Source organism: Catharus ustulatus, chromosome 18 (assembly GCF_009819885.2).
Source record: "Catharus ustulatus isolate bCatUst1 chromosome 18, bCatUst1.pri.v2, whole genome shotgun sequence".
Taxonomy (NCBI): domain Eukaryota; kingdom Metazoa; phylum Chordata; class Aves; order Passeriformes; family Turdidae; genus Catharus; species Catharus ustulatus.
This window is the reverse complement of record NC_046238.1, coordinates 2306518-2322414: the sequence shown is the minus strand read 5'-3', so window position 1 is coordinate 2322414 and position 15897 is coordinate 2306518. Positions and strand designations below refer to the sequence as shown.

At 48.4% G+C, this 15897-nt stretch overlaps 3 protein-coding genes across 5 annotated transcripts; 2 read left to right on the top strand and 1 right to left on the bottom strand.

Annotated features, from left to right (window-relative positions):
• The first annotated feature begins 29 nt into the window (after nt 1-29).
• Nucleotides 30-8595, top strand: KMT5A (lysine methyltransferase 5A). Its single transcript, XM_033075426.1, has 8 exons — nt 30-234; nt 543-637; nt 2676-2832; nt 3654-3867; nt 4524-4608; nt 4966-5025; nt 5505-5695; nt 6391-8595. Exons 1-8 carry the CDS (start codon nt 45-47, stop codon nt 6599-6601), a joined length of 1203 nt encoding a protein of 400 aa, XP_032931317.1. The 5' UTR covers nt 30-44; the 3' UTR covers nt 6602-8595.
• On the bottom strand, nt 8160-14131 carry RILPL2 (Rab interacting lysosomal protein like 2). Of its 2 annotated transcripts, none has more exons than XM_033075429.2 (4): nt 13769-14131; nt 12847-13001; nt 10516-10626; nt 8160-10063 (listed from the first exon to the last, which is right to left on the bottom strand). In XM_033075429.2, the coding sequence occupies exons 1-4, from the start codon at nt 14117-14119 to the stop codon at nt 10039-10041; spliced, it is 642 nt and encodes a 213-aa protein (XP_032931320.1). In that variant the 5' UTR covers nt 14120-14131; the 3' UTR covers nt 8160-10038. The 2 variants fall into 2 exon arrangements, with proteins under 2 accessions (XP_032931320.1, XP_032931321.1); XM_033075430.1 differs by lacking the exon at nt 8160-10063 and adding an exon at nt 10993-11086 and having other exon boundaries at nt 10535-10626.
• SNRNP35 (small nuclear ribonucleoprotein U11/U12 subunit 35) lies at nt 11093-15785 on the top strand. Of its 2 annotated transcripts, none has more exons than XM_033075428.2 (2): nt 11093-12489; nt 14809-15785. In XM_033075428.2, the coding sequence occupies exon 2, from the start codon at nt 14812-14814 to the stop codon at nt 15607-15609; it is 798 nt and encodes a 265-aa protein (XP_032931319.1). In that variant the 5' UTR covers nt 11093-12489; nt 14809-14811; the 3' UTR covers nt 15610-15785. The 2 variants fall into 2 exon arrangements, with proteins under 2 accessions (XP_032931319.1, XP_032931318.1); XM_033075427.2 differs by lacking the exon at nt 11093-12489 and adding an exon at nt 14214-14275.
• Nucleotides 15786-15897: the final 112 nt, after the last annotated feature.

Here is a 15897-nt window from a genome sequence, read left to right as displayed (position 1 = left end):
CCGGGAGCCGCCGCCACCGCCGAGTGACAGCGGGAGGGCGGGTTATGGCCTCCCGCGCCAATCAGAGGCCCGATAGCGATGATTGGCAGGAAGTTAAACCAATGGGGTTGCCCAGGGTAACGCGGCGTCTCCCTGCGGAGCGGTTGGCGGCGGCGGCGGGGACTCCGCGGGGACAGTCGGGGCCGCCTGGCGCGGGGGCTCCGGGGCGCGGGGCCGCCGCCGCCATGGCCGGAGGTGCGCGGGGCGGAGCGGGCATGAGCGGAGCGGGGCCGGGGCGCGGCGGGGCCGGCAGGGCCGGGCCCGTGCGGCGCGGGGCTTCTCCGCGGCGCGGAAGCTCCTCCTGGGAGGTGCGGGGAGCCGGGGCCGGCGGGACTCCTCCCCCGCGCGGTGTGCGCAGCTCGCCGGGAAGGGGCTGGGCCGCCGCGGCTCGCCCTGCCGCATCCAGCCCTTTAAACATGGCGCAGGCCGCGGCGGCCGGGCGATGACCGCGGGCGGCAGCGCCGGACATGGCTCAGGCGCCGATCTTCCCTCGTTGCTCCTAGGGAAGAACATGCCCAAGACCAGGGCGGGCGGCGTGGAGAAGGCAAGCCCCGAGAGCGCTGAGAGGAAGGGCTCTGGCCGCCCCCGGGCTGGCGGGGTAAGCAGTGCCCGGGCCTGGGCGGGCGGAGCGGGGCGGGCGGCTCCGGGGCTCTGCTGTGCCCTCCGCTTCCCCCCGGTGCGGGAGAGCCGCTGTGCGGGCTGCCCGGGGAGCCGCGGGGCCGCGGACCCCTCCAGTCATTCACAAATCGATTAACTTTAAGTATAGCCGGAGTCTTGCTGTGTTTCTCTGTGCCCTACCGCAGGCAGGCCCTCGGTTCAGTATTCCCTCCGTGCCATCTTCCCCGTCCTGTAGTTCTGTCACAAACAGCTGGCCGGAGGCTGCTTGTCTCTTTGCATTGAACTCCTAATGGAAATAACTGTAGCTATTGCATCAAACCCCGGAGCCCCTCAGCAGCCTTTGGTGTGCTTTGATGTGCTGAGAAAATCCCTGCTCTCCGGGGTCTCCAGCCTGGCACAGACAAAGACGTGGCAGCGGCGTCTCGGTTGCGCCAAGAGCGCAGCAGGCAGCTGGAGCAGGGAGCTGGGAATGAAGGGAGGAAGCTGTGCTGGAAAAATAGTTCTTCGTTTCCTGTTCTTGGTGTATTCAGAACTTGAAGGCTCAGCTGGCAGGTGGACTGCAGTTCAGTCCTTTGGGCTTTCTCCCAAAATGCCCATGTTTAAACTTCTTACTAAATCTTGAGGACTTTGAAGCTCAGGGTTCATTGTTTGCAGTTGTTAAAACGGAGTGTTTTGGTAGTATTTTATGCTTTGAAGCCCCAGGTTTTTAATAAGCAAGTTATGCCTTTCACAGACCTTTTAGAAGTGTTAGAGGTCGGGGGGTGTCCGTCTGATTTGCTTCTTCTCAGGCTGTTCTATTGTAGTGTCAATCTTTAGCAGAGTTTATTTGTGGACTAAGATTTGAGCCCTTAACTGGTGTGTTTCTGTGTGAATTATGTACATAGGAAGCTTGTTATTCATGACTACGTTAATTATTAAAATTCTCCTATCTGTTCTATTGTGTACTTTGTTTACTTTTTCACTGTCTATGACTGAAATACTGAGGTATTTGTTTCGTCAGCTATCTTTGAACTATCTTTTTTTAACTACTGGGACCCTTTGTTCCTTGCTTTTCTAAAAAAATAGATCCATTTTTTTTCTGTTTTAACTGGCTTGCAATGTCTGAAAATTGGTTTTGGTTGTGTCAAGCTATAGCCAAGATAAACTCATTCTGCCCAAGTTGCATTTACTTGTCCAGACACTGAGATTTCATGGTTGGAATCCCTGCACAGGCAAACAGAGCCAGGTGGTAGGAGACTAAAAGCAAAGGTGACAGGAATCTACTAATCTTTGCTAAATTTGACACTGCTCACTGTTGGCATTTTGGAGCCTGAGCCAGTGCTCAGTGTTCTGTGGTGTCTGGCTGTGCCAGAGGGTTTTGCCGTTTTCATGACCAGGCTTTATATAGACCTTTTAAAGGGCTTTTTTGCCATAAACAACTTCTACACTTTATTTTTGTGTCACATAATGGATAAAAAGCTAACACTGCTTATCTCCCATGCTTTGCTGAGAGGTGTCACTCAAGGTAAGGCTGTAAAAGTGATTCCTGTGCTGCTCAGTTGAGCATATAATTTGCTGCAGCAACATTTGACACCTCCTGAGAGTAGCTGGGTTGCTCAGACCTCTCTGGCTGTGAGAGCTCTGTACTGGGCCTGGACAATTTTTGCTGCATTATTCATATTTTTTTTGGCTTGAGCTCTTTGAGGCCGCCTTCCTCCCCAGAAGCTCAGGCTTGGGGTTTTTTTTAGCACCAAAGTTCATACTGTGAAGCACAAGGGTGGAGGCTGGAGTTAGCTATGATTACCCCATCCTGCCACATTTTATTTGAAAGCTCTCTGGGACTGAGAGCTTGCATTAGTTGAGTTCTCAGAGTGCTGAGCACTGTTCTGTTTTCTCTTAGGAATCACAAGCTCAGTGAGGGTGATGCTTCAAACAGTGTAATTTGTGTCAGCCCTAGTTGCTGCAGATTGTTGTGATCCCAGCTTGAGGTTCCTGGAATCTCTGTGCTGAACTGATTTTTTTATGTGGATCTGTTTTAGGAGAATGTGTTTATTGGTCAATCCAAAATCTACAGCTACCTGAATCCCAACAAAGCTCCTGGTGCTCGCCCCCCGCTTCAAGAAGAAAACTCTGTCATGTATCACGAGGTGAAATGTCAGGGCAAAACACTAAAGGAAACCTACAGGAAAGGAGCTGGTAAGATTGATCTTTGGATTGTTGATCTTGGTGAATGTGCTCCCACTCCCTCAATTCTTACACTTTCATCAAAGAACAAAAGCAGTGAGGAGGAGCCCAAATTGTGGCTGCTGAGTGCCAGGCTTCACACTGACAGTGCGGTGACTGGAAATGGGAATGTTCTCTAAGTCTGTGCAGGGGGAGAAGACCCATCTGGCTTGTGTTTCCAGGTGCATTTAACAGCCTTGGTAATTTGTCAAAGCACTTTGATGCAAACACTTTTAGCAAGCCGGCATTTTAAGTCCCATTTGACACAGGGAGCGTCTGGCTTTCTGGAAACTTGGGGCCTTTAGTTCCTAATTTGGCTCCCCAGTTTTGACAAGGAAGTGAAGATGGCTTTAGCTTGTCCTGCTGCTGAGGCCTTGCAGCTGTGCCTCTTTTCTCCACTGAGACTGAAACATCTGTCTCAGCAGATGGGACTGCTAAACCTGCTGATTTACTCTACATAAAAACGTTATTCAGCTCTAAACCACACTCACCTACCTCTGAGCCGGCTGTCTGACGAGGAGGATGTGGTTCTACTGGGGTAGGATGCAAAAAAACAACCAAATGTTGGTTGTGGGGTGTGTAGCTTTGTTGTCAGTGCCAGCCCTTTAGCTCCCATGGATTTAGTCTGGGTGGCATTGGCCACTTGGTACCAACATCTGCAGCTGCTGAGCCCAGCAGGGTCATTGCTGTCCTTTTTCTCTCATTTGACCACTACAAACCTCTGGAATTCATTTAAAGCACTCAGGTATAGTTGGCCCTAAGTTCAGAGCCTTATTCTATTTCCTTGTCACCAGGAAAAAAGAATGGTGGCAAAATCGTTGAAGGTGCTGTGAAACCAGAAGAGCAGAAGGATAAGGAAGGTGTGTGCAATCCTTCTGTGCCCTCTGATCAAAACCAAGAAACTGTGGAAACCCAGAAGACTCCTCTGCCTGCAGGCTCTGCTGAGGAGGCCAATGCAAAGCCAGCTCAGAAGAAGATGGTTAAAGCAAAACGAGGACCAAGGAAAAAGTGAGTGATTTGTGCAATTGTGAAATTGCTCTTTGTTTTCAATCAAGAATATCAGGCTTTAAAAACCCTAAAATAGCATCCAAGTACCTACTTTGCAGAGCACTTGTTTGTCTTGAAAGCAAGGTTAGTGTGTTCTATTGTTCCATCACAAGTGAAATATTTGCTGGTCACCTGTGATAAAAAAGAAATTAATGAGCCATTAAGACCTACTTTCCTGTGGACAAATGGGAATGTGTCTTGTTAAAAACAGAACAGTTGGAGGCTTCCTGGCTGAGCTGATATCCTTTCTCATGCTATCAGACTAATGTGACCTAACATTAATGAATTCCTTGCCAAGCAGTTTTCCTGACCTAAATTTTCGATGCCTTCTGGCGAGGCACGCAGGGGGCCCCAGACTTGTAACGTGACCTTCAGTTGGTTTCCAACGACATCTCACTTTTATTGTTCAAGAATTAGTGCTGGAGTAATGGAAATAGTGTGGGGAAGAAAAGGAGATGTAGCTTGAAGCTAAGAGTACATAAAAAATGCTGATTCATTTTGATCATCTTTTAACTTACCAAGCTCAAATAAAAATTTCTTGCACATACCTTTGCTCTAGAGATGTAACTTAAAGAAATAGTCTGAAATGTGTGTGTGTTCTTTTTCTTGCTCCTTAGAACACAAGGAAGGACACCAAACCGAAAAGTGACAGATTATTACCCAGTTAGAAGAAGTTCCAGGAAGAGCAAATCTGAACTGGAGGTAGTGATTCTTGTTAAAATGACATTACTTATAGCATGCCTGAAAATTTGGGGAAGTTAATTACCATTAACTGCTGGTAAATGGTCTCCATTCCAAATGCAAATAATGTTGTGCACTTGACATATTGTTAAGAAAATGCTTAAGATTTGGAAATGCTGGTCCAGTTTAGAACAAAATCTAGCTGCTTATGCATTTTTGGGGGGCAAAAATCTGTCTTTCTGCCATTCAGCCTGCTGGAAATACGAGATAGTTTGGAACAATGAGTGTCATTGGTGGGTAATTTCCTTCCAGCTCTAGAATAAGCTACAAAAGCTATCAACAATATTGTGGTTTTGTTTGTTCTTGTTTATTCTGCAGACTGAGGAAAGGAGGAAAATAGATGAGCTGATTACAAGTGGGAAGGAAGAAGGAATGAAGGTAACTACAGTGCCAACCTAGTCATGTAGTGTTTATTATACAGTATCTTGATGTTCATCTATTTAAACAGAGAGCAGCAGAACTCAGTCTCAGGACCCAGCAATTCTCTGATGAAAATGCAGGAAAACTGGAGCACACAGATCTTCCTTTTGAGTGAGCAATGTTGGTCTCTAAAGGATGTGTACGTGCAGCCTCACTTATAAATACTGAGGAGGCTTTAAGATCTTTTCAGAAATGCACTCTAAAGTCCTTTAATTGGAGGACTTTGTGTCCAGCTACCCTGTAACTCAGTGTGTCCCAAACTCATCCTGCATTTCTTCCAGTGTCATGCATTGTGCTTCTACAGCTTTGTCTGCAGTACACATGAATTCCCTTTTGCAGCATTTTTTTAATGACAAATCATTTCCCAGTAATCAGCATATCTGCAATGATGTAAATCAGCTGGGAAATGAGAAAGTATTTTCTTTTCAACTCCACAGATTGATTACATCGATGGCAAAGGGAGAGGAGTAATTGCTACTAAACATTTTAATCGAGGAGAATTTGTGGTGGAATATCACGGGGATCTCATTGAGATCACTGATGCCAAGAAAAGAGAGGCTGTGTATGCTCAAGACCCATCCACAGGCTGCTACATGTACTATTTCCAGTACCTCAGCAAAACCTACTGGTAAGCTCAAGTTTCCAGTGATGCAGGCTTTGAATGCTGCTAATCCTTTTCTTGTTTTCATGCAAATTTTTTGTTTTTAATGGGAACTGTGATTTATGAAATCTCTTGGAGTGCTGATCCATGCTCTGAGAGCCTCCTGTATGTCTGGGCTATGAGGAATATAAGTGACTCAAAGCCCTGTTTTTTGAAGTACAGCACAAGCTGTGTGGACAGTTAGATCTGCTTGAATGGCTTGTAGTTCTGCAGTGGTTTTCTGCCTAAATTATCCTCTTGTAAAATGATCTCCTTTGTCTGAGTTGTGAGGAGTTGGTTTGGGAAGCAGGATGGACAGGCTCCCTGGAAGAGAAACATTTCTTTCAACTTGCACTGGGTGTCCTTATTTCTCCAGTCTCTGACACCCACTTCTATCCAAGCTTTATCATTTGTGTCACATCTGGATTCTGCTATTCCAGTCCAAAGATTTCAGTTTCTGGGGTTTGTGCTAACTTAAAAATCTCCCAGAGCTGATTCAGTTTCCCTGCCTTGCCATATTATGGCTGTTGTTCCATAATGTAACATGTTAATGTTCTGTTTCTCCTTAATTTTTCAAGACTTGTGTGGATTCCTCCTTCTTTGCCTGACTGGCACTTTGGGCTTTGCCCACCGAGGTGCCCCTGTCCCAGGCACAATCCCCCCTTCTGTTCTTGCTCTTTCAGTGTTGATGCTACGAAGGAAACGAATCGTCTGGGGAGGCTCATTAATCACAGCAAGTGTGGCAATTGTCAGACCAAGCTGCACGACATCGATGGTGTGCCTCATCTCATCCTCATCGCTTCCAGGGACATTAAGGCAGGTGAAGAACTGTTGTACGACTATGGAGACAGAAGCAAAGCTTCCATTGAAGCTCACCCGTGGCTGAAACACTAACTCATCTTCCTTGGTTTGGGGTTTTTATTTTTGGACTGAGTGTTCTACAAGGAGTCAGTGAATTATTTTTTTTTTCCCCTGTCCTGACTTCCCTCAGCTTTCTTAGTGGACTGCTTATGGTCTTCCAAGCTCCTTAAAACTGCCTTTTTGCTTTGCAGTATTTAAATACCTATTACAGTTTTCCAGGCAGGCTTGAATAATTGATCTTAGATTGCCAAAACTTTTATATCATAAAAGGAAAACCCTCCTTAAGATTTGAATGCTTCTGCACAGTGACCAGTGCCACTTGAGCAGTGAAAGACTTGCACAGAAACTTAATCACTGGGGTTGTGCTTCTGCTTTTGCAAGGAAATCTCAGGCTCCAGTTTGGGGTGCTGAACTTGGCTTTATGACAGAAGTACTGCTGTACTCTGATCTGGTCATCCAGTGGCTTGACTGCCTGTCAGACTGCTCTTCACAGCCCAGTTCTGACAGGCTTCTTCTGAGATGGATGCTACTGTCATTCTCAAATAATTTGTGGTAGGAATCCAGTTTCTCCTGTGTCGTACATTCTGTTGGCAATGAACTTCAAATGCACTGGCACTGAGGGAAAAGGATGGTCAGACTGGCTGCTTCCTTTGGAGAAATGGCTCCCAGCCAAATGAGGATAAATTTTGATAGACTGGGTTGATACTGATTACAGATGTGAAGGTAGAACTTCACAGTGAGAATTGATGTTTGACTTTTACTTATTTTCTAAACTTTGAGAAGGTACCTTTTTTATAGTTGATGGCTGATTCCTGGAGGTGTCTCCCAGAGGATTTTAAAGAAGTAAAAGCTCTCTCCAAAATTTTTTATATTACCTTCCTATGCTAATTAGCCACATCAGAAGCTATTTATTTACTGTGAATGCTTGAAGTAGAGCATAGTGGTTCCAAAAATAGGAGTCATCTTCATATGCAGCTTCAAACTGTAGTGATGGAGTTGATGCAGTGAAGAAAGCAGATTCCTTATTGCCTGGTCCTGTAGGTCTGTCCAGCACGGTCTGGTCCCGCTGTCTCACATGGGGTTGGCATCTCGTGGGTGTTGGAATGTCACTGCTGGAGAGCCCAATCTGGGATATAGGCAGGCAATACAATGCAGGTCCTTTATGTTAAAGATGAATTCTTACCAGTTGGAATTTTTGCCAAGGCAGGCTTGGCATGTGTGTAGATGAAAATGGCTGTGAGCCATCAGCCACGCTTGCTGCTGGGAGATGTCAGCAAGGGATCTGTGGCTCTGTTAATGTCTTCTATTCCTCATGTCTTGAAGGCTGCTGCTGTTCCAGCTGAATGCCCTCTAGACAATCTTATGCTTGCCTATGTGATAGGTCAGATAGCAACAACATCCTGGTTGTGTGCTCCAGCAGCAAGAGAGGTGGCTTAGTGATGTATTTTTTAAATTAAAAACTTGAAGACAATGTCTCTGTAAAATAAAGAATATATTTATTATTGATGAAACGGCTGCTATACTACCTGTCTCCATTGCAGTTCATGAGCATTTTGAAAGAAAGCTGTGAAAATCATTAGCTGTTAAATGCTTTATATTATTTACTGCTTCACATAAGGCAAACTCGTCAGAGCAAGCCTGGGTATTTTCCCATTTCTGAAGAATTAACTGGAGACCTGTTCTATTTCAGGTAAGCCTCATTGGCCAACTTGTCTGAGTTGGCACTGATTTTTCTCTGGTCTCAGTAACAGAGACCTCAGCAATGTGTACAGTGTCCTGTTAAACTAAAGCACTTCCCTCAAGTCAAAATTGGAATAATTTTTTGTTTATTTTATTTAAACATTTACTTGTTCTCTATCAGGTTGAATAGCTTAAAACCTCTGTACTTCAGCATCACTTTTGTAAACAAGAAAGGGGGGGAAGATCTCCCTGTTTTACATAAAAGGAAAATGTCTTCTCTGAAAGCTTAACTGGTAATTGAGTAGCACTGCGTTGGAGGATGGAAATAAAGCTCATGTTGCACTGCTTATGTATCCTTTACTTTTCTAGGAACACATATAGACATCTATAAACCTATGTAAATGTACTGCTCACAGGACATGTCATTTGGATATTTATCTGTGTCTCACAGGAAGGCTTCATCTTTTAATAAGGTGTCACAGGGAAAAATACCCTTGGGTTGGGAGCTAAACTGCTTTTTTTAAAGATTGGAAAACACATCCCTGGATAAACCATGGAAGAGGATGGAATTCAGATCACATGTAAGCATCTCTCTCCAGCTCAGAGCTGTATCCTGGCTGTTGCTGATTGATTGTTTCTTTGTTTAATTTTTCTGTGTACAGAATCTCTGCTCAGGCAATGCAGTAACTGCCCTCCCTGCTGCCATGCTCTAGGAAATACACAATGAGGGCATGGCCAAGGCTTGCTGATATTTTGAAGATGGCAAAAGGACTTGAGTGGTTCTGTGCCCTGGCTGAACCAGCTGGCTCAGGTCAGCCTCTGTGGTGTGGCCTTGCTCACAGACAGTTGTTCCTGCCCTCTGAAGGGAGCTGCAGCTCTGCCTTCTGCTGAGCCACATTCACCTTGTGCAGCTGAGCACGTGTGAGCTGTCCTATATTCTTCATGCTGCCAGTGTAGGAGAGGGAATCAAAGGACTTCAGAGCCTGCTTTTATTTCTAAAGAGAGTAAGATCACAGTTTGATACCTGTCACTGCTGCTTTTATGTCTGTTCAGACTTTTCTGCTCTGGATATTCTCCCTTTCTAAATGGAGAACCTAACTGGTGTCTTTCAAGCTTCTTTTCCCACTCCTCTGTTTGCCCTATATGCTTCCACTGGTGCTAAATCTGATTACTGGGGCCAACACACAGCTTGTGGCAGGTGATTGAAAGAACAGAGCTTATGCAAAACACAACTGCCTAGCACAGGAGACTTTTAGCTGTCAGAAATGAAATGTTTGGTGCATCTGTTCCAGTCTGAGCATTGCCTGCACCTCAGTCCTCATGTGGGCAGAGCCCAAGTGCAGCAGCTTTTCTTCCTTTACTGTGCTTTTCTCCCCTGTTCATCTCACCCCCAAACAACCACTCATGAATGGCATGTCTCTCTAAACTTACCTTCATCTCACAAAATCATTTGGGCTGAATGTTTTGACACCTGGACAGGGTAAGTGTGCTGTAGTACAGATCATCACAGGCTCTTTTAATAAGAATAAACCACAACTTTGTATAAATGTTTTATTTTCTACATGTGGGTAATGTCTGACAGTAAGAAATATAAAAAGTATGTTTCAAACAGTTTCTGAAAAAACAGAGTAAGATCTATTCTGAGAGAATATTATACAACGTGATTGAAATGAGATTGCTCATTCTCTACAGCAGGAGTGATGCTGCTGCTTCCAGCCATTGTCTTTGCCAATGCCTCTGAGGCCCAGCAGTGCCATTCTCACCAGCAGCAGTTAAGTCCTTGAGGATACTCATTTTCCATGTTTAAAAGAAAACCTAAAAAAAAAAAAGAAAAAATCAATAGCAGAAAGGAAACAATAATGTACGACTGGAAAACAAGGAACAGGCCCTGTCAATGTGCTATTTTGGGGGACTTTAGGGACAGACCCTGAGCTTGTGTGTTCTGTGTGCAATGTAAACAAAGCTGGGGCCAGCTGGGGTGCCCTCACAGCACAGCCCTGAGGGGCTGGCAGGGGAGGCAATAGACTGCTTGTTTTTCCTAGGAAAAAAAAAAGTGACTCCCTGCTTTTGCCTGGGTGGAGGTTGCTTTCCTGTGCAGTGCTTTTTCCCCAGGAAGAGATTGCTTTATCAGGTTTTTAACTTTACATGGAGAGCAGAGAACAATATCCAGCCAACTATGCTAAAGTTCAGCATCCATCCCTGGATTCAGTGTAAGGAGTGGGTCCTGTTCTCACAAATTCTGCCCCAAAGTCCACAGGCAGACTTACAGCCGTTTGATGATTGTCTTCTCTTCACTGTTCTTGCTGCTGCCAGCACTGCTGCCACTGGCTGCTTTTTCCAGTTCTTCACTTTGGTCCCTTTTCTGTGAGATGATCCCACTGGGAAAGGAAATGGTTTTGTTTATTTTTTGTGGGTTTGTGCAGAGTGGGACAGTGCAGGAGTTAGACCTCACTGGGCAGCTAGGACATGGGTGAATGAGTGTTCACAGGACAGGGATGGCAGCCCAGCCTCTTCCTTGTAGTGAACTGAAAATAGTGAATTATTATCCCTAAATACAGCAGTGTAATGGTACCAGGGTTATGCTTGAATGAGAACACTAAAGTAACAACAAGATGACTTCTCCACAGAGAAAAAATGGCAAATCATAATGGGGGAGAGAGGGAAGTGTAATCACACTTGGATTTGTGCAAAAGTCCAAGGTAAGAGGAGGGTGCAGACACAAATGGTGAATTTCTGTGTGGTACCTCCAGTGCAGCCACCCAGGCTCACACCAGGCCTGGGAACAGATGGGAGATTCCCAGCTCCCCTGCAAGCCAGGTGCCTGTTCCTCTTTCCACCCTACAGAGGAGAGAAGAAAGGTTTTGCCTCAGCTCTAGATTTTGTGATCCCACTTGAGTGTTTCTACACTCCAGAAGCTGCAACCTCCTACTCCAGGCAACAGTTTCAGTTTGACCAAAGGGTGTTTTCCCTGCCTGGACTGGGGCTAGATTTTCCCAGCCTGCACACTCAGTGTTTTCACAACATGTCCTGAGCTGACCTCAGTCATTTGGAGAGCTCAGTGGATCAAAGCCTGTGCCTGCAGTAGCTGCAGGGAAAGAGTAGCCAAGCAACACTCAACTGGATTTGGAAATAAAAACACAGAGCACTTAAAAACTGGTGTGACACCAGGCACGGGGTAATTTTGAGGCAGACTGTCCTCTTGGATAGATGAGACAAGGAGCTGTTGGGTGACACTGCAGAGCTCTAACATCTGCATGGTCACTTCTACCCAGAAATCATGGTGAAAAATGCAGCCCCCCTACACCCCCAGTCACTCTGAGCCAGTCTCTGAGATGTTTGTTACCTTGTGTTATACAGAGCTTATTTTCTAATGTGTGCAAGGCATTTTAGAACATATATTTATCTTCTTCTCCTGCAGAGTTGTTCTTTACAAGAATTGCAATTAGGATTTTATGTGACTGTTTAGAGGGAAAATGGGTTTTGGCTTAAGCTGTAGCACTGTATGAGGAGATAACCTCACAAATTACTCGACCTGAAAAGCAGCCCTGCCCTGCTCTTGATGCACAGCACTGACTCACATCACTAAAAACCTGAAACCACTCCAGCTGTTACATTTTTAACTTGGCCTGTACTAAATTGTGTAACAGCTGGGAAATCAAAGCAAGAAGCCATTCCACTGCTGCACAGCAAAGCTTCCAGCTGAGCTGGGGAAGTGCTGTCAGGCAGTTTGGAAATTCGTGGATTTAAGTGTAACTTTTTGGCTTAACCTGGCTATTACAGACAAGGCAAAGGGCAGGGCTCACTGTATCCAGGAGGGTGCTGCTGACATATCCCAACTGCTCAGACACTTCTTGTCTAGATTAAGAAGTAATTTCTTGACCCAAAGAGTTTATAACCCAGCTGATGAGAGGGGCAGAGGTTGGGAAGGAGAGCTTTTGGGGTGAATGAATTTGTAGCACGAAGATCAAGACCCTTCCCACATCCCACCCTTTGACTCACAGAGACTCTCCCTTCAAGGAGGAGAAACTGCTTGCTTTGCACTTCAAGGGCCTTACACAACCCTCTGCTGGCAGCCTTAAAACCCCCACAGCTTATCATGAATGATGAAAGAGCTCAATATTCTGTTTCTAGATCAGTGCTGTACCCCCGTGGGAGTGAAGAACCGGAGATCAACAAGCATGGTGCTGCAGGAGGAAGGAAACTTTGACTAAAGCTGAGCTGGAAACCCCCTGTGCTCTTTGGTATGTAGTGTGGCTTTAGACACAGTGTGTGTGCAGCTGCTGAGACTGCACAGATGAATTCCTGTGCACGAGAACCCAGCCTGGATGTGGAGTGGGAGTAGCTGTGCACAGGCTGAGAGTGGGACAATTATGGGAACTGTGCAGAGGAAAAGGGAGTGTGGGTTTTAAATCATGTTGCATAGAGATTTCATTGTTCCCCCATTTTTCTTTGCTCACTTGTGTGCTCTGGGGAGCACAGGGGTCACTTAGAAACCTGGACCTAGGGGCCCAACCTGCAAGACTCTCATCTGATAAACTTCCCAGACATGAAATACTTGTTAGTAGCAGTATTAGTTCTCTGCTGACTTCAAGCTTTACCTCTTATAGCACTGTAGCTCCTCTTGCACCACCAGAAGCTGAGCTTTCAGCTGGTTCCTCTCCTGCAATACATCTCGGAGCTCCTGCAGGGTGAACCGGGGCCGGTTGGGGTCTGTGAGGTCTATCACCATTTGATCTGGTCCAAGGCTGCTGGGCTGCAAAATAAACAGCAGTGGATCTTGTAGCCTCTCAAAAAAACTCAGTATTCAGAGAGTAAAATATCTGGATTTTATAAATATGCAATTTTTAGGACTTGTATGGATTCATCACAATCCCGATTTTTTTTTCCAAGCAGTTAATTATAGTTCTTCATATTTTTGTATTCCGTTAGTGACTGTGTTCCCCAGCCAAGTATAGGTCACAACTGTGACAAGCTCTGACCACAGTTAAAAGCAGTCTCTGTCCCAAAGAGTTTGCAATTAGTTGTCAAGAAGATGCTTTTATCAGATTGTTCTCAGATGATGAGAGAGGCTCAGCCATCTAATGCCACATCAAAACTCCGTGTCAAAGACAGGTGAGAACTGAATTCGCCGTTTTTAATTAAAAACCTTTGTAGTTATCAAGACCTGTTTCCCTCACACGGGGATAGCAAAGCCTCAGTGTTTGCATCCAGTTGTTTCTATGGGGCCGGGGCTGTGCAAGAGCTGAACACGGCGGGTTTGTACTCTGAACTCAGTGCTGGGTCAGTCACTGCAGTGAAACTGCAGCGAGGAATCCACAGCACCGCGACCCGTAACCACCCCGAAGGAAACAGCTTCAAGGCTTTCATGGCCAAAGACGGGAAGTGACTTTGTGAGACTCGTCCTGCTGACGAGTCTCAGACCCACAAGCATCGGCCGGCCCCTCTGCTGTGGATCTGAGTGTGCCCGTGCTGGGGAAGGGGCTCGTGTCCCCTCCGTGTGTCCCCGGGTCCCGCACCCACCTGCGGGTCGCTCCCCCGGGCCGCCGCCCGCAGCTGCTCCAGCTCCCTCCGGAGGCTGTCCCGCTCTCTCCGCAGCTGCTCCTCGGCCACGCTGCTCTCGCTCACCAGCGCTTCCAGCATCTCCAGCACCCTGACGATCCTGAACTGCAGCCGGGCGCGGGCGGCGGGCAGCTGCGGCCCGGCGCGGAGCTGCAGCAGGTCCCGGCCCACCACCGAGGAGATGTCGTAGACATCCGCGGCCGTCAGTTGGAACGGGCTCTTCTCCAGGGCGCTCTCCGGGCCGCCATCCTCCTCCTCCTCATCCTCATCCTCCTCCTCCAGCTCCTCCTCCCCGTCCCGGCCCCGCTCCATGCCCGCCGCACCCCGGCGCTCCGTCCCTCCCTCCCAGCCGGGCCGGGCGGAGCGGCCGCTCCCGCCCCCGGCGCTCCCATGGCGGCGGCCGCGGCCCCGCGCCGCTCCCCGCCCTGCCCCTTCCCCTGAGGAGGCGCCGCCCGCTCTCCGCTGCCGGTAAGGGACGGGGAGCTCTCCGGGAACCGGCTCCGAGGCGGGAGAACGCAGCGGCCTTTCCGCAGCGCCGCATCGGCCTCGGCGGCTCCGGGAGCGGGGCGGGGGCACTGGCGGGATCTGAGCGGCCGGGAGCGGGGAGAGGCTGAAATCCACCCCGGCGGGAGCGGGGAAAAGCTGAAATCCACCCCGGCGGGAGCGGCTGCGGCTCCCCCGGGCCGGCGGATCGGGCCCTGGCGCCGGGAGAGCCGCGTCCCGCCCGCCGAGGGGTGAGGGCTCGGGCGGGAGCGGCGCTGAGGGGCTGAGGGGCCTCCCCGGGCCGGGCCCCTCAGGCCGGGGAAACCAGGGCAGGATCCGGCTCCACAACACGGCTCTGTCCCGGCACGTGGACTCAAACAACAGCGACGCGGCCGGTTTATCCTCGTGTGTCACGCTTTGGGGGATTTTTGGATGAACAGCAGTGCTGGAAGCGCTTCTTTCACAGGCTGCTCCTGACCCAGCCGTGAGCCTGTGCCGTGTGTGTTCTCCCCCACTAGGCCATGGCCGACTGGGCCCCCATAGCGAAGGAGTACGACCCTCTCAAGGCTGGCAGCATCGATGGCACGGACGAGGAGCCCCACGACCGCGCCATATGGCGGGCGATGCTGGCACGGTACGTCCCCAACAAGGGCGTCACGGGAGATCCTCACCTCACCCTCTTCGTGGCGAGGCTCAATCTCCAGACCACAGAAGAGAAGTTAAAGGAGGTGTTTTCCCGCTACGGAGACATCAGAAAGATCCGTCTGGTTCGAGACCTGGTCACGGGATTTTCCAAGGGTTACGCGTTCGTTGAGTACAAGGAGGAGCGCGCGCTCCTGAAGGCACACAGAGATGCCAACAGGCTGGTCATCGACCAGCATGAGATCTTTGTGGACTTTGAGCTGGAGAGAACTCTCAAAGGATGGATTCCCCGCAGGCTTGGGGGTGGCTTTGGAGGCAAAAAGGAGTCCGGGCAGCTGCGGTTCGGAGGACGGGACAGACCTTTCCGAAAGCCCATCAATTTGCCAAACATGAAAAATGATTTATACGGAGAAGGATCATCAGAGAAAAGAAACTGGTCTCGTGAGGGAACGAGGGACTGGAGAACCAGGGACCGGGACCACGAGAGGAGCAGGGACAAACGCTGGCCAGAAAGGGACAGGTCCTGGGCTTGGGGTGACAGTGACAGAGAGAGGGACTCCAAAGAGGAGAGGAGCAGGGGGAGGGAGAGGAAGGACAGAGACAGGAAGGACAGGGATCAAGACCGGAGCAGGGACAGAGATACCAAGAAGCAAAGAGACGAAGATAAACACCGCTAGGTGACCGTGCCTTGTCCCTGGGGTGTGACAGCAATCCCAGAACAAGCTGTGGTGTTGCCACCTTGTGCCTGTGGCTCTGCTGCCAGCAGCTCTCTGTAGTTCGGTTCCTAATGCAGTTCAGATCTGTGTTGAATTGTTCTTTAGAGAAAATAAATTTTTGTATTAATGTTTTTGAACTGGTGAGTGCTGTAAGAAATGCAGTGTGTGTTCAGGCATCCCACAGAGCTGAGCACACACCTTGTCTTGCCTGGTAAGGGGTTGTCTGTGGGCCAGGTGTCCTCTTGTTCA

Excerpts from the sequence above, each read along its gene's own strand:
- KMT5A (XM_033075426.1), top strand. The coding sequence starts at position 45 with ATGGCCTCCCGCGCCAATCAGAGGCCCGATAGCGATGATTGGCAGGAA. Across the intron at positions 638-2,675 it reads GCCGCCCCCGGGCTGGCGGG|GAGAATGTGTTTATTGGTCA; the intron begins GTAAGCAGTGCC and ends GATCTGTTTTAG. Across the intron at positions 2,833-3,653 it reads AACCTACAGGAAAGGAGCTG|GAAAAAAGAATGGTGGCAAA; the intron begins GTAAGATTGATC and ends CCTTGTCACCAG.
- RILPL2 (XM_033075429.2), bottom strand. The coding sequence starts at position 14,119 with ATGGAGCGGGGCCGGGACGGGGAGGAGGAGCTGGAGGAGGAGGATGAG. Across the intron at positions 10,627-12,846 it reads GAGCTACAGTGCTATAAGAG|TGGGATCATCTCACAGAAAA; the intron begins GTAAAGCTTGAA and ends TTCCTTTCCCAG. Across the intron at positions 10,064-10,515 it reads AAGACAATCATCAAACGGCT|GTTTTCTTTTAAACATGGAA; the intron begins GTAAGTCTGCCT and ends TTTTTTTTTTAG.
- SNRNP35 (XM_033075428.2), top strand. The coding sequence starts at position 14,812 with ATGGCCGACTGGGCCCCCATAGCGAAGGAGTACGACCCTCTCAAGGCT.